At 41.3% G+C, this 21,823-nt stretch overlaps 1 protein-coding gene across 17 annotated transcripts in view; it reads right to left on the minus strand.

Annotated features, from left to right (window-relative positions):
• Positions 1-21,823, minus strand: part of LRCH1 (leucine rich repeats and calponin homology domain containing 1) — a 272,083-nt gene that overhangs the window by 101,526 nt on the left and 148,734 nt on the right. For 13 of the 17 annotated variants that reach the window (XR_007356703.2, XR_007356693.2, XR_007356705.2 and 10 more), the window contains exons 5-9: positions 20,194-20,330; positions 16,322-16,449; positions 14,939-15,023; positions 5,216-5,321; positions 3,870-3,982 (exon numbers count right to left, since the gene is read on the minus strand). Coding sequence is in view for 8 of the 17 variants with exons in the window: in XM_075128536.1 (XP_074984637.1) it covers positions 3,870-3,982; positions 5,216-5,321; positions 14,939-15,023; positions 16,322-16,449; positions 20,194-20,330 (569 nt within the window). In the remaining 9 variants the exon portion in view is untranslated. The remainder of the gene's footprint in view (positions 1-3,869; positions 3,983-5,215; positions 5,322-14,938; positions 15,024-16,321; positions 16,450-20,193; positions 20,331-21,823) is intronic. The other 4 variants (XR_007356695.2, XR_012668454.1, XM_048850341.2 and 1 more) reach the window with 1 other exon arrangement.

Raw genomic sequence — 21,823 nt, forward strand, 5'->3', positions numbered from 1 at the left:
CACACATCTCACAAACCTCCATTTACCAGTAACTAACCGCCATTTCTTCTTCAAGTGCTGGTCCCTATGTGTATTCCACAGGCAGGTGACTGTGGAAAGAGGAGGCGGTGAGAAGATGCTGGTAGTCTAGAGATCTGTAATACCACTTTCCCAACAACTCATCTGAAAAGGAGGCTTGGCTAAAGCATAATCCTTCAAAGAGGTGTGCTCAGAACTCCAGGTAGCCACCCTAAAACTGCCCAGGGAGTTGTGCTAACTGATTGCAAAGAAGATGCAGCTAGAGGTCCACTTAGACAGCCTATGAGCTGATCACACTTGTCCCCATGATCGCTCTGCCACAGGGAGAAAGAAGAGAGTTTTCCTAATAGGTTTAGTTCTTTGCAGATAAAAAGCTAAAGATAATCTGACGTTGAGGGAATGAAGTCTCCTCTCTTCACTGGAAGCATGAGTTTTTGGAAGAATACCAGCAAGTGAATTGATTAATTTATGTGAAAGTCAGAGACTACCTTCGGGGTGAATTTTGGATGGAGGTGAAGGGAAACTTTTTCCTTATGGAATGTGGAATATGGTGGGTCGGTCATGAGTGCTGCCAGTTCACTCATCCTCCTGACTGAAGTGACTGTGATGAAGGTGGTGACCTTCATTGACAGGTTGGACACTGAACATGTAGCCAATGATTCAAAGGGTAGTCTGGTAAGTACTGAGAGAAAAAGATTGAGGTCTCATTGCGGTGCTGGCTTTACTACTGGTAGGAAGATCCTAGTGAGACCCTTCAGAAATCTGGCAGTTATCGGGGAAGTAAATACAGAATAGTCCTCTACCCAAATGTGGAGGGCACTGATTGCTGCTAGGTGTACCCACAGCAAGCTAAAAGAAAGCTCCGATATCTGAGAGTGAGGAGATAGCTCCAGAGACAGCAGATATCCAGGCTATTTTCTAGACTAGCTAGTTTTGTTGCATCCAGGTACAGAAACACCTTCATTTAGCTAAACAGCATTGTCTCATGGAGTCTTCTCTGTCGTGGTTACAAACAGTTTGAACACCCTTTAAATGTGTACATGCCAAGACTCCAAGTCTGATGCCCATCCAAATACCAGGCTACGAGGTGAAGAGGGTTTGGGTTGGGATGTCTGATTCTACCATTCTCCTGAGTTAGCAGATCTGGGAGGGGGCGGATGCTGAGAGGAGGACGGGCTGACATTTGCAGGAGGTCCAGAAACCAAAACTGCCTGGGCCAGTTGGGTGCAATGAGAATGACGCACGTTTTGTCACGGCACATTTTCCGCAGAACCTGCGGGACCAGTGGAATGAGAGAAAAGGCATACTTCAGGTGGTCTGTCCAGGATAGTAGATGTTCTTGTTCATTTGGGAGGTGAACAAGTCCCAAGATGGCATTCCCTACTCAGGTGATGATTTCGTTTAGGACCGAATAATGAAGTTCTCACCTGTGTTCTCTCTAAAGTGTGTGCCTGCGCAGCCACACAGCAGACCATCAAGGGCTGGGCATCAACCACAAACACAGGTGAATGTGGAGGATGTGTAGGGTGGGTGGGGACAGTGTGGTGAGGTGGGGGACGGTGATGGGCTTTGAGGGAGCTTGGGGCATGCACAGCTATGGGGGTGGGGGGGAAGGCATATGCTCCGGGGCTGCAGCAGGGAGAGACGCCTCTCCTGTGGCCCCGGCCTCAACCCCAGGGCTGCGGCGGGGATGGGAGAGATGCTGGAGCTCCGGGGCTGCGGCAGGGACAGGAGAGACGCCTCTCTACTCGAAGATGTAGCCAAAGTGGATGACATCTAGAACACACTTGTATGTTGTTATAGCCCTCCAGTTGTGGAGGAAGTATGCCACCAAAGCTTCAGGGAGTAGTTAGGGATGGCATCGATGATGGTTCTCAGTTCTCAAGCATCCCTTCAAAAGTAACCTTTAGTTGGTAGAATGGGTTGGGTGGATGATGTCAAAGTGGATGGGGTTCGAAACCTTTGTCTTTGCACCTTCTGGCACTTGCATGGTGGGTCATATGGGATCTGTTGGTAGAAAGGCTGTGGAACGAGCCTTGGCTTGTATACCTGTTAATGTTGTTTCCTCTTCAGGGCCAGAGTATATATGCACAGGGAGTTGCGGGTAGTCTTGGAACCTTTTAGTAAGTGTAAAGCCTCATCTGTCTTCTTGTTAAAGAGGTAAGATTCATCAAAGGCCAGATCCTCGGTAGTATTCAGAACCTCAGTGGGGAGCCCCAAAGATGGAAGCCACAGAAGTCACTGTGTCTTGAAGTGAGGTCTTTGCTACCAGTTTACCCTCATCGAGAATGGCTTAGAATTGGAGTTTGTCTTTAAATTACAGAAATTTGGAGTAGTTTGTAAAATTACACTTAGCAAATCTAAACTGGAGGCTGGTAGATGAGAATATCTTCCTCCCTAGAAGGTTGAGGTATTCAGTATCCTTGTCTGCATGGGTAGTCTTAGCTTGTTGCTGCTTGGACATTTCTGTGGCTGCTTGAACTACTAAGGAGTTGGGGATTCGGATGGGTGAACAAAAATTCTGTCTCTTTCACAGCTACAAAATATCTCAGCCATTTTAGGGATAGGGCTGCAAGATGTGCTTATGTGCCATCCCACCCTGGCTGGTTCCATGACCACCTTGTTTACTGCAGGATGTCCAGGAGCTTATGCTGTGTATCATGGGTCTCCTTAAGTGGGATATGAAGTTCGGTTGCCACCCTTTGCAAAAGTTATTGGCATTGCCTGTGGTCATCAGGCAGGGATGGTGAGGATGGCACGATAGCTTATGCTTGTCAATATGGTTGGTATCAGTGAATCCTGCTCAACATCTTTCTCTTCCATGTGCTCTGGCAGAGCTGGTTGCTGTTGTCTAGGGGAAGAGGGTCAAGTCAGACTCGTGCATGATCCAGGGTATCATGCTAAGGGATCCCATGGGCCCCCAAGGGTCCCAAATGCTGCTTGAGGGTACTCCAATGTTTTGGGTACTCCAGGGACTGCTGGTAATGTACAGAGGGGTCCTTCCAGACTGAATCCCACTGGGGCCTCATGGTTTTCTCCATGAGGTACAGTTTAAGCTCTCCTCCCTCTCAGGTTCAGGAAGGAAAGGAGTGGCAGATGCTGAACTTGGTGGAGATGTGAGCCTCCCCCAGGCAGCGAAGGCAGCATTGATGGTCATCGCTGACCAAAAGGAAATGGAGGCAGGATACTAAGTTCTTAAACCCCAGAACTTCGGGCATAGTCCTCTTTATACTAACTGTGAAAAGCTACTAGAAAAGTACCAAAAACAGTAAAACACTAAGAATTTACAACACATTTACAGATAAAAAGACGATGAAGATGCTTCAGACACAGAGGATTCTACTCAGACCATGTGGCGGTAAGAAGGAACTAGAGCGGCAGTCAGTCCACGCCTCCCCTTATAACCTCGGTACCGAACATGAGGAATGCAAGGGTGCAGGCATGGACCAACAGGCACTACTAGTAAATTCTCCAGTCTCAGGCACATTAAGTAAATGTGTACCACATATGCAATATGCACAGGGACCAGAACTTGAAGAAAAATGTAAACTTTTACTGATGAACACATCTGCTAGTTAAAAACAACAAAACAAAGAAAACAAAAGGACAGATTTCAAGGGTTAGGGTTAGGGTTAGGTTAAAATAAGTGTTGTGGGTAACCTGACCTTACAGCTTTAAAATTACAGTTATGATTAATCTGCCTATGTTTGCCCTCTATGGCTCTGCACTGATGAGGATGAATATCAATTGCACTTCTCTTATTAAGAGCAAGGTGCCAACAGTTTATCACTTCTGCTTGCTAGGAAGGTAGTCATGAGATTTTTTTCTTTTAAAATTGATCAAAAACTTGCCTTGATGTAGCTCATAAATTCAGTCGTGAGGGGATGTGATCCTTCAGCAAACTGGTTTCCTGCTTCTCTTGACTTATTGTGAATCATAAGAGAAGGTCCCTGACGAAATTCTACTAATGAGAAATGAGACCAAAAGACCCAAAAAGATATAAAAATTATTTCTGATTCAGCTTTTTCAACTTTGCATTTAAATCAGAGTCACCTAAGGAACCTTTTAAATTTAGTAGGGCACAGCAACACAGCCTAAAATGAAATCCAAAAGGTACAAGAATGATAAAAACAGGGAGGACGACTTTGGCCTACACTGGACCACTACTAATAAAGTGTAGACGTTTTACTTTTAATGCAAATTTATTTTATGTTGTGACACCAGATTCTGATTTCTCACAAGTAAAATTCAGGAACAATTCTACTCACGTCAGTGGAGTTACTTTTAAATTACACTAGTGAGAGAGATAAGAATATGACTCATGGAAAGCACTCAATCAATTGTAAATGCAACAAATGTCACTAACAATACAAAAATTAAGTTACACAGACTAGAGTATATTTTAGGTCAGTCTAGGAAGCAGATACCTGATCTATTTCTTGTACTCCCACTTCCCAGGTGGGTGCTCTAACCATCAGGCTACAGAGTCACTCTCTCTCACTGGCCCAATGATTAAGTATACATAGTAGAACGGCTTCAACAGGAGAGACTAAGGAAGCCCCACATCAGAATATGCCATAGCTCAGTGGTTAGAGCACTCTCCTGAGAGGTGTGGGAGACCCGTTTAATTCCTTTTCCCCCACCTCTGCCTGAGGAGGGAACTGAACTGAACCTGGCTGTCCCACATCCCAGATGAGTGCTCTAACCACTAGGCTAAAAGTTTAAAGGTGCACCACTACCACCACCTTCCATGTCCTCCTCCTCCGGTGGCCAGATTTTGAATGGTACCCGATCCAGTAGACAGCCTCGGAGCACACCTACAGGATCATGATATGCATGCGAGTTAGGTAGACAAATGCCTACCTTACTCTGGTTCATGGATCACTCTGGGGCTTAGGCAGGAGATAGGCATTCAGGCACCTAGAGTGAGATAGCAGGCATCTAAGTCTGGGGTTTAAGTGCCTCAGTGCCTTTGTAGTTTCAGGCCTAAGTGATTATTCTCAGAAGTACAAAACTAAACGTGCTTCATAAATTTTCCAGGAAAAGTAGTGGTAAACTGAAGGAGTAGGTTTTAAGCATGTTGTTAGTAGAAACTTGGGTTGGGAAGTTTTTTGTGAATTGCACTCATACAGGATTACATCTAGAATAGCAGGGAAAATTCTTGTTATTAACAACTTTCTCTTCTTTACGTTCAGACCTTGGATTAGGTTGATGTGGTGACCCGTATCTTCCTTTATAATCTGATCTTCTTCCATTATGTTTGACATTGGTACATTAAGGCTGACAGTATCTTCATCAGAGGGCTGAGAAGAAACAAGAAAAACATTAATTTAAAAATTAAACCAAGACTGAAATGTCAATTGACGTTAATTATTTTATTAGCATTCAAATATGTAAAAGATTAAATAGTAGCTTATAGGAGGAAGGCTATGTGTCCTATACTTTTGACCCGTGAATTCTACATTTACAATTCAGTGCTTTTAGTATATACAAACATATACATTGAGGAATCTGACAAACCTTTGCCATGAGTGATAAAGCTCAACAGTGAAATAACTTAGTATTGCACAACTGCTTCTATTTGTCACTTATTTATAAACATACAATTACAAAAAACATTTATTTATTTAGATTTAAAACAAAAAAGGTCCCTGTACAAAGAGCTCTACGCAGCCTAATAATTAGAGTTATAATCACATAATGATGACCATCCAGCGTTTAAAAATAATCATATATAGGAAATAAATAAATTCAGACAGTCATTAAATCAGAGCAGCAGTAATGTCCCTTTCCACTTTTGCAGAGGCATTCCTCAACACTTCCACAAATTCTGTCAAGCAGATGGCTTTTGCAGCAGATTCAGAAAGATTATTTTGGACCAAAGATTCAGGTCCTATTAATTTAGCAACTATCAGCTGAAAATAGTGCAGCCCAGTGGCATCTTCTATTGGCATGATTACAAATTCTAATATTTAAGATTTGGGCAGGGTTTTTTGATCAGTGGAGTTATGCAAACAATTTAGAAAGTGTTGAAAGGTAAATGCAGCCTCGCTCATTTGCAATCGTTCCTTCCACAGGCTATTCAGGGTGGTTGGTTTTTTTAAACTATGTAACTGATTTTCCCAGGTGTTTCCTGACAGTATAGGGCCAAATAGGAACTATCCAAAGCAACTTTGTAATTATATAAAGTCATCATAGCTCTACACAAGTGAAATATTGTATCTCATTTCCTTCATTTGTACTTATATTTTTATTCAGTTAGCAATGGAAGCCGTTGACAGACTTACAAGGATCAAAGTCGCAAAAGAGAAGAGTCTAATTTTCATCTTAAAAATCTAAGGCTATTGTAGCATTAATTTCAAACAACTTTAGTGCCTGATGCAGCCATTTTGAAAGCTTCTGCCTTCCTATGAGAAAGACAAGGTGGGTAAGGTAATATCTTTTATTGGACCAACTACTGTTGGTGAGAGAGAAGCTTTCAAGCCACACAGGGCTCTTCTTCAAGTCTGGGAAAGGTACTGTGGTTTGAAAGCTTGTCTCTCTCACCAACAGAAAGAAGTTGGTCCAATAACAGATATTACCTCACCCACCTTGTCTCTTTAATATCCTGGGACAACTACATGTCACAAGAAAAAACTTACTTCATAGTAACTGGAAGTTTCGTGAGATATGTGACCCCTATCTGTATTGCACTGTGTATATGTATGTGCTCCATGCATCAGGAGCTGGAGAATTTTGAAAGCAGCGTGTGTAGGACTGCGCACGCGCCCTGGCTCACCTTGTGCTTCCAACCAAGGAGATAAAGGGCGGAGCGGACCGACTGCCTCTCCAGTTCTTTCTCTACTGAGAATAAAGAAATCCAAAGCAGGGGGAAAGGAGGGAGGGTAGAGCAGTACAGTCTGGGACCACACATCTTGAAGAACCTCCAGTTATTATAAGGTAGGTAGCTTTCTCTTCTTCGAGTGCTGGGCCATTGACCAGCAGTACCCAAATAACAGGAGGGTGTGAGGTTGTAGATGGCAGTGCTGAACAAAAGCCTACCATTCTAAAAGATGCATCAGCGGAGGAGTCCTGGTACCAAGACACAGTGTCCCACAACCATGTGCCTGGAGCTCCATGTAGCTGCCTTGCAGACATCAACCAGAGACACCTCTTGAAATGGTGCCACAGACGTTGCTTGAACTCTTGTGGAATGAGCTCTTACCCCATAAGAAAAGAGAACACTAGATAACTGATAGCATAGCAAAATACAGACTGAGATCCACTTTGAGATGACATAGCCTGACCCCTGATCCTTTCCACTATGGCAAGAAATAGTCTGGGAGACTTTCTGATTGGTTTTATTCTGTGCAAGTAAAAGGCTAAAGTTCACCAAACATCGAGGACATGGATACTCCTTTCTTCTGAGGTTGAGGGTGGGTTTGGGAAGAACACAGCTAAGTGAACTGACTGGTTCAGATGAAACTCTGAAAATACTTTGGAGCGAATTTAGGGTGTAAACAATTAAAAATTTGTCCGTATGGAATATAGCATAAGGAGATCCACCATCAGTGCTCCAAGCTCACCAATCCTTCTGGCTGAGGTGACAGCTATGAGGTATGTGACTTTCAAGGATAGGAGAGACATGGAGCTAGAAGCTAATGATTCAAAGGGAGGCTTAGTTAATATGTAGAGAACAAGATTCAAGTTCCATTGAGGAGCCGGCCTTTTTATAGGCAGAAAGATTCTGATTAGGCCTTTCCAGAATCTGCTAGTCAATGGGTGCATGAAGACGGAGTAGCCCTGTGAAGGTGGATGGTATGCACGGATTGTTGCCAAAGGAACCGTAAGGAGCTGATTCATAGATACTAAGGTCAGAAGGGACCATTATGATCATCTAGTCTGACCTCCTGCACAACGCAGGACACAGAATTTCACCCACCCACTCACTCAGATAAACCTGATATCTTTAAGGAAAAAAATAAAGTCCAGAATGAGAAGAATAGCAGCAGCTTTCAGGGGGACACCTCTGATGCCCACAGACAGAAAAATGCTTCCACTTAACTAGGTAACATTTTCTAGTGGAATCCTTCCTAATATTAGAAAAGATGTTCTGTATAGCTTTAAAACATGATAGCTTTAAGGATGATGTCCATCCAAAAACCAAATCCTGAGATGAAGCAGATGGGGGTTGGGACATTTGATCTTGCCATTCTCCTGGGTCAAGAGATCAGGAAATGTTGGAATAATGTTTGGTGCCTGAGATGGCATGTGTAGAAGGTTTGTGAATCAAAACTTTCTGGGCCAGTTGAGGGCAATGAGGATAACTCATGTCCTGTCCTGCTGAATCCTGTGTAAAGCCCAAGGCAAGAGTAGTAGTGGAGGGAAGGCATAGTTCAAGTGGTCTGACCATGGAAGAAATAGACCATCACCCAGTGAGACGGTCATGTCCACATAACTGTAGGTGTCCTTCATGTTGAGAGGTGTAAATAGCATGTCCTTTTCCAGGGATGAAATTATAGATGCCAATGGAACCATGCAAAGCTTAAGTGTGAAAATGAAGATGGTAGAGGTAGAGAATGGGTCTCCCAGTGCTCTTCTTTTTGGATGCTAGGAAGTATGTCAAGTAAAAACCCCTCCCTTGGTACTAATGAGGAACCTGCTCTATCACTTCTCACTCTAAGAGGGATTCCACTTCTTGTTTGAGAATCTTCTTGTGAGAGTGGCCCCCAAAAGAGGGCAGGGCAGGGGTTTTGGATGGGGTAGGGACATAAACTGTATCATATAGCCAGAATGGATGACATTCCTTACCCATTTGTCCATTGTCATTGAACTCTAGGTGTTGAAAAAGAGGACTAGACAATCCCTAAAGAGTATGTGAGGGTCAGAAGATGCAGGACTTAGTAGTCTGCAGCTCTCAAGCTCCCATCACAAATAACGTTTTGCGGAGGGCTAGCATTATGCTGAGAAACCTGCTGTGGAAGGTGTGAGGCAAAGCAGGTCTTTTGGACCCTCTGCCTCTTACAGGGTGGCGCATAAGGTCTCCAGTGGTAGAACTGTTGAGCCATCAGTCTAGGCTTGCATGGCTGCTGGTGGAATTCTCTCTTTGGGGCAAGTGTATATATTCCCAGGGAGTGGAGGGTGGCCCTGGAGTCTTTTAGAGTGTGTAAGGACTCCGTCTTCTTATTAAACAATCTGATCAAAGGGTAGATCTTCAACAGTGTTCTGGACTTCCCTGGAAAACCCCAAAGCCTGGAGCCACAACTCCTTGTACATTACAGTGGCAGTAGCTCTTGCATTGGAAGATGTGTCAGCCCTATCTGCCACTGATTAGAGAGCGGTTCTGGCAACCAATTTGCCTTCCTCTATGAGAGCCTGCAACTGAGCTCTGTTCTGCTGCGGAAGTCCGTCAGCAAAGTCCCGAACTATTCAAAATTCATGGAATTCGTATTTAGCCATCAATGCTTGGTAGTTGGTTATCCTGAACTGGAGGCTAGAAGAAAAGAACTTCCTTTTCAATAAATTGAGAAGCTTGCCCTCCTTATCAGTTAGGGAGTTTGTTGCTTAGATTTCTCTGTGGCGGCCTGGACCAATGAGAGAACAGAAATTCCACAGGTTTGGCTGGGACATAGTACCATTTTTCTGTCCTGTTAGGGGTTGGGGCATAGGTAGCCAGGGGATGCCAGACTGCTCTAGATGGCTCCAGGATGACTTCATTAACAGGGAGTGCTATTTGAGTGGAGCCAGAGGACTGGAGGATGTCTAGTAGCTTGTGTTGAGGATCCTGAACCTCCTCAAGAGGAATCTGCAAGCTCCCCTGCAATTCTGCGAGGAAGTCCTTGGAATTGCTTACAGTAATGGAGGGTTGGGGTGGAGACATTGGAAACACTGCCTCATCTGGAGACAAAGACGGCAATCTCATCACTTCTAATGGAACTGACAGATTTGGCACATACTACTCCTCCTCCTCAGTTGGCAGTTCTGGTTGCTCTCTTTAATGGGAGAGAAGGGACAACTCCCTAGCATACTGGACCAATTCTGCGGGATGGTATTGGTCCCATGGCACCCAGTATGGCCAATAAGATAGATCAAATAGGGATCTTAGAGGTCCCCATTGCATGGGATACCAATGGTTCTGAGGCAGATGATGGGATGGAGTTTGGTCCCAAGCTGCTCCAGGCCTTCTGACCAGGAAGGTGTGTTTTGGAGGAGGGAATAATGATTCATTAGTTGGGTCAGTATCTACTGATGAGGAGAGAGCCAATTTTGGGCCTAACAGTGATACTGATGGTGCCACTGGAGGAAAGTCTCAGCCCAAAGATGGAATGAGAGACAGACTCCTCCCAAATGTTGGCTCTCCTGGTGGAGTCAGAACCTCTCTTGAGAGGGAGGGACCTGATGTAGTAGGAGACTCCAGACCTGGAAGAGCAAAGATGTCCTCAGGAGCAGCACAGGTCTCAGCTCTTCCTAGAGGGATAGGGGTCCTGCCCATTTGAACTGCTGGAGCCACAGTACAGATAGTCTGTGACCCAGCCATGGAAGACAAAGACTGTACTGTGGGTAGCCAATGCTCTCAGTGATCGGTCTTCATCAGTACTGGCGGAACCCAGGGTTTGTGTTTTGAATGTACCGGAGGCATTGGTGCTGGCAGATCGTGATTCAGTGCCAATGGAGCCCTAAACTTGTGGCCTTTGTCATGCTACTGATATTTAGAATGTACTAAGTTCTTGTGGGCTGAGCTTAGAGACGTGCTTGGTTTAGGTAGGTTTGAATCCAACTTCTTCAAAGTGGATTTGGAGGAAGATTTAGTTTAATGCTTATGAGAATGCTCCCTGTTCTCCTGACAAAACCCTGCTGAAGTCCTTAACAAGGCCTCATGAGAGAAGAAGGCACACTCCTTGCTGAGTCAGGAAGATGGATGAACGGGGGTGGGGAGGGACCTGAGGGGGGCTCCCAGCCTAGTTCCGATTGCAGCCTCATGGCCTTTTCCATAAGCTGCTTCCTTGGGCAAAATTCCCACCCTTCTTGGGTATGACTGGGGAACAAACAGCAGATATTGCACCTTGCCATGACACTGACTTCCCCAAGGCAGTACATGCAGCATTGATGGTCATCGCTGATTGAGAAGGATCGCAGGCAAGAAGCACAAATTTTGAACCCCGGAGTCCTGGGCATAGTCTAATATCCAAAATGGGGTACAGAGGAAGAAGTGTTCCCCAATCGGGGAGACTAACTAACTAATTATAAAATACTATAAACTATTAGATAAAACTTTTAAATTCTAAAACTTCTAAAAATTATTTACAGATATCTAAATATATGTTAACAGATAAAGAAATACTTCCAAAGCTTTGGACTCTGGAGGGTCTGACCTGAACCATGTGGCGGTGAGAAGGAACCAAAGAGGCAGTCGGTCCACACACTCTTTATCTCCTGTCAGAGGCATGAGGTGAGCCAGGGTGAATATGTGGATCAGCAGCCACAGCTTTCAAAATTCTCCGGCTCCAGGGCCATGGAGCACATGTGTCCCCACAGTGGAAAACACATAGGGATCAGCACTCAAAGAGCCTACAGTGCTGGTACCAATGCCACATCCTTCAGGGTAATGGTGCAGAAAAATCAAATGGATCTTCACATGTCATATTTAATCTTGATCTCCCTGTGCAAATCTCAAATACTACTGTTAAAGGAATAAAAATCTGCTGCTGTTCTAATGAATTTTAACTGAGACAGAACTTTTAACGAAAAAAGGTGAATCAAAGTGTTACCCATCATCTCTAAAGATGAATGAGATACTGTAAAGGAGATACCATTGAAAAGCAGGATTTATCTCACAGTTGCCATAATCAATATATTTTCTAAAGAAACAATACATGAAAGGAGAAGATGTCTGTGTGTGATATTGGCAATATCCAGGACTACACTTCAGATATAAAGAAATTACCTCTATGATGCTGTTAGGGTCAGACCAGCTAGTCAGAGAATATATGTAATTTGTTCCTTTAGCCCACTATCCCCTCTCCCTCCTTTCTGCCCAACTACATATCTGACAAGATTCCTAAAATGTACATCAGTGTTAAATGAAAGAAAAACTTCACTTAATTTGAATTAAAAAAAGCTCATTTTTATTTAAATTACACAAAAATCTCACACATACTTGAAAAAAGAACAGAAAATACAGAATGAGCTCTGTGTGTCATTTTATGAATGAACTGAAATATAATTAATCTTAGGGAACTACAAGTCAATTTGTTTTGATATATTTGTAAAGATAGTCTCAGTAAGAAAGATGAGCTTTTTGTACATTGTAAAAGCATTCACATTTTAAAGGAGTGAAAGTGATTATAATCCAATTTAACGTGCTCTCTTTGAAAAGATCACGGATGTATTTGGTTACAAAATGTGGACCTGAAATCACAATTTTGCAAAATTTCCATGTACAATAGAGGTCTCAAAGTATGATGTACAAGAAAATGTGATACCATTCACTTCTCTCATGTTAAGTTCACTATGCATGTTTAGGATTCATGATCCTACTTCCCATTTTCTCTATTACTGGAAAGAGAAAATGAATGAATGAATGAATACATGAATATTACATAATTAATCTTTGTGCTATTATATGAAAAAGGGGTTGTATCACTCCTGCTATTTTCTTAAAACAATTTTTCCAGTGTAGGCCTGCTACATTTTAATTACAGGAGGGACAATCCATTTTCTAAAAATATTTATAGTCACACAGGAAGCTCTGGAATAACAGTGCTTCATTAACAAGCTTAGTCACTTTAAACAAACATATGAGAAAAGCAATATGGAGAAATATGGCAATAAGGAAATTCAGACTCCTTGAATGGAATATATGCTCCCAGGACTACAGGGAAACTATTAAAACGCTGGCCTGAAATTGCAGCGATTCAGCTTCATTTTTAGGGGGAAACTTGTCAAAATACTTTCCAGTTGATGCCGTTTTTAATGTTCCAACATTTAAAAAACAAACCAATTTATATCCTTTATGACAAGTGCTCATTAGTTTCTATTTGTTTTTGTATTAACAATAAATTCAGATTTAATTCTAGACTTGAATCTTTCTCCTTGCACAACTTCCAAAAAACTTCTCTCCTACCCATTTGAGAGGCAGATGAGCACTGAAAATCAGCATAAACATGTTCAGAGTCGCAAAATATGTATTCCTTTAAAGTGACATGAATTCCTCCCATCAATCAGACCAAAAATTCTATGGCAACTTGGACAAGTTTCTGCAAGTTCATCATTCAATTACTTTAGAGATTTACTCCCCATTCATTGTCATTATTATTTATAGTGGCTAAAAGCGTGCCTCATGTCTTACTGACCCTCACCACCGAATTCCCCACTTGTGGCTGCCAGACTTACAAAAAACCCAACCAAACAGAATTCATATTCGAGCATCAAGTATACAAAGGAGGGTGGGAGGAAAGGGTGGGGACTGGATACTTGGCCTCTTCTGATCATAGAATCATAGAATATCAGGGTTGGAAGGGACCTCGGGAGGTCATCTAGTCCAACCCCCTGCTCAAAGCAGGACCAATCCCCAACTAAATCATCCCAGCCAGGGCTTTGTCAAGCCTGACCTTAAAAACTTCTGAGGATTCCACCACCTCCCTAGGTAACGCATCCATATCACATTTACAACATCTGAGTAACGAAGCAGCTTTGGCCACTGCTGCTCCCTGTGGGAGCCCCTGTCTGGGACCAGGACAAGGGGAGGCCACCCACATGGGCTCTCCAACACCCATTTTCCCATGAAAATCCATACTTTACAAGAAGTACAGAAAATGGCAGCATTCTCTTTAAAAAAATTAAATGGAGAAGTTAAAGCTTTCATCATGCCACTCTGTGATGATATGGTTCCGTTGGTTAGTATCAAGAACATGGCAGGTGTTGTACAAAAAAAATAAAAAGGCATGTACCAATAAAGTCCTAAAGTCATGACCCACTGGGAGCTGTATTACACAGATAAACTTCCTCCTTTTCCTTTCCTTCTTCATTTTCCTCCATACCCCATTACTTTCCCTGTCATATTTTCCACACTATCTCCCACCCTTCTTTTTCCTATTTCCTCTCATGCTCTTTTCCATTCATCCATTTTCACTTGCTCTTCTCAACTCCCCCGAAGATTCAATTTACCTATTCTTTTCTCTTTTTGCAATACCCTGTTCTCTCAGCAGCCTCCCACCATTCTGTTCACACTTCTTTCTCTCTTTCTGCTTTTAAATGTACAATATTTTAAAAACTGCACCAAGTCCAAATTAGTACTTTGGGGAGACTCACCTCAAAAGGCTCTTTTTTCAATTTTGGGCTTCCAAAAAAAAAAAAAAAGAAAGAAAGAAAAAAAAAAGGGGGGCCAGTTCAGCAGCAAAGTAGAGTGCCAGCCTGGCGTCTGTTTTAATGAATATTTACAGAACAAAACAGCCATGTGCAAGAACATTACAAAGCAGCTGTAACATCCAGAGTCTGTGTTTTCCAGTGGCCTTTAGACAGCAAGAACTTGAAAAGAAGATCTGAGTGGTGGAAGCAAGATAATAAATTTAGGGTGAGATTTTCAAAAGTGCCTAAAGGAGTTTGGTGCACAATTCCCACTGACTTTCAATCAGAGCGAGATAAATAATTAATTCTCATAGGCAATAAAATCTTAAAAGCATCAATCCACTCATGATCAGCTTCTGTTCTTCAGTAATGTATTCTTAAAACCTTTTGAAATAAGTGTTTTGACAGCCCCCTCCACAGGATATATAGAATAAAGTTTCTCTTCTACCTTCATCATTTCACTCTTTACTTTTGTAGAAATTTCTGTCCAGGGTTTGGCTGCATATTTTTGCTACATAGAAAGCATCTCCACAAAACTATCCAACTGGAAGTATAAACCAAAATGGCTGAAAAAGCAAAAATTCAGGTAATTTACCTCTGTAGCTGACAAACGCTTATCTCCATTATCACTGCCAACACCTGAATCAGAATCCTTCTTACTTGGATATATGTCATCAATGCTAAATGTAAACAAAAACCAACAGAAAGTTATCTTAGTGTGCAGTAAGAGCCTGAGCCTGATCTCAGTGAAGTCAATGCCAAAACTCCCATTAGTTTCTATGGTCCAAGATCAGTCCCTTAACAAATTAATAATATAATACATGTGAAGTAAGACTGGTAACATTATTGTGCAAATGTTCAACATCAAGTAACATGGATTAAACAAACAACTCGACAAGCTCCTCTAAGAAGATACTAAGCTGACTGGTTAAAAAGAAGATTTATTAAGTATAGGAAAAAATAATCTATTGTTAAATCATCCTTTTTTGTTCACACAGATAAAAACTGCCAGCAGCTTAGCAGCATTCTGATTGCTTAGCATATCCCCAAAGTGACTTTCAAATCAACTAAAATAGCTGAACTCAGACTGTAGTCAACTGAATCGCACCTGAGCATTAATATGTTAAAAATTAATTAGTGTTGGAGGAGTGGGGGTTGGATCTCCCTAGAGTGTGAAGTAATTAACAACATAGGTACCTTTGTGACATGCATTCATTTAAAAACTCCTTGAGGTTTACTTATTTAAATTGGTAAACCATAATAATGCCAGGTACCTTCTGCTCTGGTTTCACTGCCTAACATATGACCTTTACTCATTGTACAATATCAATCATATGCTCATGTTCCTAGGATAGTACATTGACCATTACATTTTTTCCACACACATTTCTGCCTATTTGTGATTTAAAAAATTAAATTGTAATCCTGCCCAATTCCACCATTTTTTCTTTTTGCACAGTGTCACTTTTTCAGCAACTAGACATTTACCAATAAAAATTAAAAACGCAATTTTATGAGTCTTTGTAAAAGCCAGGTCTCTGATTAAGGCTCAGTTTTTACCAAATACTGGGATTTTGTGTGAAATAATCTGTGGAAATCCCAGAGGTTTTGTGTTTCTCTGGAAGCCATTATTATAAGATTATTCTCCAAAACATGCAAACAGTATTTTCCATAATTTTTATTTTTTTATAAGCTAATGGAAAAGCTAACGAATACAAAGGATATACTTGTGCTAAAGTATATGTGATAAATAAATAAAGTATAACACAGGAATGTTGAAAAAGGCTGCCTTTAATAATTGTAATAATAGAGATTATTAATTCAGATCAGAGTTTTATTCAGAAAAAGGTGCAGCTGACATAAGACTACATTGAAAACTCTTGAAGTAAAAGAATAAAAAATACATTCCACTTTGTTTCCAGACCTCTAGAACTGATTTATGTGAACAAAGAATGCAGCGTTAGTCTTTTATACTTACCTCTCTTCCACAGGTTGCTGCAAGTGTGGTCGTTCTATGGCATTAAGATAAAGTGAGTCTGCTGTTTTAATCTGGCACGCCTGTATGCTGAGATATTTGAATATGTGCACTTTACCCTTTATACAAATCTATTAGGATGAGAAAAAAAAAACATTTATAACCATAAAGATTTTTTAAAAAATATTTGCTCCAAATTTGACCTTAACTTCCTGGAAAAATAGCAGACAGAATGTTTTTCATCAGATTATATCGTTTGTAAAAATTACAACAAAAACAGTGTGCGATCTAATTTTGCTGCTTTGGAGAAGACGTTAAGAAGTCGCAATGGAGATAATGGGAATTTTACCAATGACTTCAACTGGAGCATGCCCACCGTGACCCATGTGGGTTTGGGAAAGATGTGCACAACTTTACGTCTTCAGGTATAAATACATTCCAAGAGTAATGCACATCTCCCTTAACATCAAAAACAAAATAAGTGTGTAAAGAAAGTAGAAACAAGAAGCAGCCATATTTAACATATGATACATTATAAATCCATGAGGAAAGTACTGTACCTTCTCCCTTCCCAATGGAGAAAGACAAAATATAAACTGAAAAATATTAAAGTAATAAATATTTTTTTATTTTAAGAAAGTAGTTAACTGGGCACTTAAATGTGTTGTCTCTTTCTATGTAGTTAAACGGTCTTTACAAGTTTCTATGCATTTGTATGCTGCATTTATTACATTTGAATAAAAATGAGCTAATATTTCTAATCTCACCACTTGGGGGTGTCTGCTTCACTTATCTTTTAAAATCAGCTTTATGGTTAATGGAAAAATGGCAAACGTTTTGCTTATTTTCTTTAAGCAAATCATGTCTTACTCTTATTCCATGCAAGTGATGCTTGTCAATCAACAATCATTTTCGGCTCCCATAGCAGAGCTGTAATAGTTTAATGCGTCCAAACAATGACAGTGGAAAAACTTTGGATGGCAGAAGCCTACAGAGAACATAGGCATTTCCTTCAGTTTTACTGTAGAACTCACTTATAGAATCAGAGATTTACTCAGACACTGCAAGTACCCACATACAACAACTTCACACTGACAAAGATATAGCATCATCTACTGTAGTGCTATCTACACTGATCATTACAACGTTCCCCTCTCTAGTTAAATATGAATTTAAACATTAACTCCTAGGAATCCAAGTAGTCTGCCATCCATGCAGATTTCCATGTTCATCTGCTCACGCAAGTCCTGTATTCAGTCATGTACGCATCACTCATAGTTGGATCTAGATCAGCGAGTGAAGGATTCATGTCCTCTGGATCAGGCCTATCTGTTGTGGTCAGACTGTCTGATGAAGACGGCACTGTGTTGAGGTTCCTAGAACACCCCAGCAATTCTTTGTCCACAATCAGTCTCCCCTTATGTGCCATAGGAACCTGCTGAGTACCTCCAAATCCTCTACTGAAGCCCGCTGGAATAGTTGTTGAGCATCCTCAATGCTTGCCCTCCTCTTTCTTTCAGTGAAGCTGGGCACCAATTCTGAATGCAATACAAAAGGGTGGGCTCACTTCTTTTTTTTTAAAATCAGGAAGGATAAATTGTTTAATTTCTTAATTACTGTGTAATGTCCCCTCCAAAAAAGGAGTAATTCTGGGATTTTTCCAGTTGCATACCTACAGCTTCTCTCCTTCCTGGATGGGCACATCATTTTCCTTTTTTCCTGGCACCCTGTGCTCGACATGTTCATTTCCAGCTCATCTGTTTCTCCACTTTCCGGAACGCAGTCATCAGGTCGCTGATATTAGATTCCACCATGACACCTCTCTGTGTAGGTGCAGAGGGCCTTGCCAGTTCTTGCTGCCTGAACATCAAGTCACAGGGAAGCATGGATTTGTGGAACCCAAAAATAATCCGTGACTGTTATTCCAGGGAAATCTGATGTGGGGGCTGCCTCATAGGAATATTCCCTGGTTTAATACTGGTCACCGCAACAGAAGTCCACTTAGTATGCGAAGACCCCAAGTTCAGGGGGAGTAGTGTTGATGATTAACACTCACCAGTTTAACTCCTGCAGTACAAATTCTCTTCCCTTTCAGTACTGGGTGGGGCACCACAGATTAGACTTATTTCAGATCCTGAGTTCAACAGCATTGTAGTCTCCAGACACATAGTAACAGGTGTCTGTGTAGCTTCTGACTGGCCCATTCTAAGAGTTGCTGATGGTGGCCCTACTGCATCAGCAACTTCTCATTTCCCTTGGTGTGGCTTACCTCTGTTTGGGCAATTCTGTCTCCAATGGCCTTTGCTTCCATATCACCTGCAAATGTCATCTGTCATGGGACCCACTTGGGAAACAGTCTCTCTCTTCTGACCTATGGGATGCCGGTGAATAGGTTGCACATGGGCCTCTGCCAATTATTTAGCCATTTCACTAGCAATAATTTCTTGAAGTGCAGCATCTGGTATAAAGGAATCACCCTAGGGGTGCGAATTAGCAGCTTATACCTTTAAGGGAAACATAAATTTCTTCTTCCATATTTTTGAACTCTGCATATAATCAGGTCCATAGATATGTTCAGCATGTTATCCTTCACCAGCAGATTATGAAGTTCTCCTGTTAAACTGTTTAGAAACTGACTTTTCACACAGAATCCTCTCGTGGCTTGCCACTCTCTGAATTGCCAGTTCCATATGTGGCACAGCAGATTCTGATTCACTCGAGTCATCTCCTGGACAGGGAGAGGACGGAAAGGTCTATTGAACAATCTCCTTAATGCACGCATATAACTCTGCAGGGGTTCCTCTTCCAGATGCCTTCTGGCTTGTCATTCCTTCCAGTACTCCAAAAAGGCCAAGGGCCTTTCATAGAGGTTATATAAGTGTTTGTGTAACTGTCTATAAGAACCATGATCTGCACTGGGAAGCTACTGGTAAAATATCTTGGCATTACTATTCAAAAATACCACTAGGTACTGTGCTACTTCCTCGACAATCCTCTCAAAGTCTGAAGACTCAAAAATCCAGTAAATTTCTTCTCAGGCAAAAGTGCTTTTGCCATCTTGAAGCCACTGGTTGCAATATTTGCTTATAGAATCAAAGATTTACTCGGACACAGCAAACACCAACTTAGTAAACACAGGCAGGACAGATCTTCCTGCTAACCCCTCAGATCACAAACAACATAACATACAAGTAAGATATAGCACTGTCTACTGGTGGAGGTGTTGTCTACATTCACCATCACAATATATTACACTTCAAGGCAGGCTATATCCAAATATGGAACTTCTTAGTTTCTGTGTGCATCCCATACAGTAGACTTCCAGAAGATGATGTTTTAACTGATTTCCTGGCCTGAACTTATTAGTGGTTTGTTAATTGGTAAAATCACACCAAAGCTTCCTAAAATGTCAACCTATTCCCTTATAGCAGTTATGGAATATAGGTTTATCCACAACACTTCTCTTACAATTTTTCCCTCCACCATCATGAAAATATCCTGTTTATTAGTAGTAACCATTGAAAGAAGACAGGTGAATGAAATAAAGTTTAACAATGTATTTATAAGATAGCTACAATTTAGTAGGGGGAATATTCTAGAATGACTCTGTTCAGGTGCTATGTATGCTCAAGAGCACAAGTTAGGAGCTTGAGGAGACCTACCATCTCCCATTTATTTATATTTCAGAAAAAATTCTAGCTAAAATCAATTGACTATGATAATTAAGACCCAACAGCTAGCACTGCTGGGTTTGCAATCTTCGAAAAAAACAAGATAATGAATTTTATACTATAATAATTAAACACAGGCTGTTCTTGACATCATCTAGCCTATCCTTATTCTAAATCACAATTTAAGTGACACACATTACTTACTTGTGCTGGTGGAGACTGCAGAGGATTGTTCTCAAGCAGTAATACTTGTAACTGTACCATCTTTCTAAAACAAACTGGAATCACGAGCACTTTATTGCAGGAAAAGTCAAACTTTACCAAGGGAAGCTCTACTAGTTCTAAAAGTAACAGAAAGGATCATAGTTATTATGATATTTATTTTTGTCACAAAATACATGAAGTAAGTACTTTTGAATATGATTCTATTTGTAACTGGGCAAAGTAAGGATTCCACAGTATAATAAATTAAATTTATTTTTCTTCTAAATACAAGTTGTGGACAATCCTGTTACTTTATATGCATTCTGCAGACCTTATAAATTACATTCTGTGTACAATGTCCACCAGTGCTATAGTCACAGCACTTGTCATTCGCAAGTATGTAGGCCAACTTGGCAGCTGCTTAAAATAAAATCAAATACCTCTCATGCTGCAAAGGGAAGCGGAGCTATTTAAATCTACAAATTCCATAAAAACAAGTGGGTTTGAAAATAAATTCTGTACCATATTAAGTAGAAAGAATAGTCTCTAACCTCTATTTCTAGTAATATAAACTATTGTTGCTCAGTTGGGATACAACGTATTGTACTATTCTTTTGAAGGAGTATAGACATTTCCTAGAGTCGCTGTGTCAGTCAAAGATACCTTCTTTGGGACTGCTGATCAGACAGAGCCAGGCAAGAAGGTTGGGTCTCTAATGTAGGCCACAGCATTTCAGATTACTAAAGGATGGTCAGTATTGATAGCATAAACTCTGGAAATCCTGATGGGATCTCTCCAAAGGCATTGTCAGAATAAGCAATGCTGCCACAATAAGGGATAGAAATGGGATTAAGTAAGAAAAACAGCTAAATATAGTCACTTTCCCCAGCACATTATTATGTTGATATTAATTCGGGTGACTATAAAGAATCAAAGCAATGCCAAATAGAGTAACTGTTCCCTTTTGTGGGCAGGACTACATTACTAGGGTGCTCAACTTTTTTCTAATGCTTTTCATTACTAATATTGAATCATTCAAACATTCAGTTCTAACTTGTCTTCAAAGAAAATTTTGTTTGAGTAAGAACTTCAAGATTTAGCCCAGGAAAAATAGCTGGCTTTCATAACTGCATCTTATCCCCACAAGTCCTGTAAATTTATAAACACCACATCTAGACTCACCTCATTTTTATATGTACATAATTAAGGTGTATGTTAATAAGCACCACTTTCCTGTTTAATGTCTTATTGCTTTAATATCCCCAAATATACACAGTTTTATGCCAATACTGTGTATCAGTGTGTAAAAACTAACCCACAACAGTTTAACGGTGTTGGTAATCAAACACCAGAGACCAAGAGGTGAGTGGACAATATAGAATTTCTTCTGGTGCATTTCCTAAGGTATCATCACTTGGACCAGGGGTGGCCAACCTGAGCCTGAGAAGGAGCCAGAATTTACCAATGTACATTGCCAAAGAGCCACAGTAATACGTCAGCAGCCCCCCCATCAGCTCTCCCGACCCTGCTCCCAGCGCCTCCCGCCCACCAGGAGCCCCGCCAATCAGCTGTTTCATGGCATGCAGGAAGCGGGGAAGAGGAGGAGCGAGGACATAGCAGGCTCAGGGGA

This window comes from Caretta caretta, chromosome 1, assembly GCF_965140235.1.
Source record: "Caretta caretta isolate rCarCar2 chromosome 1, rCarCar1.hap1, whole genome shotgun sequence".
NCBI classification, from domain to species: Eukaryota; Metazoa; Chordata; order Testudines; family Cheloniidae; genus Caretta; species Caretta caretta.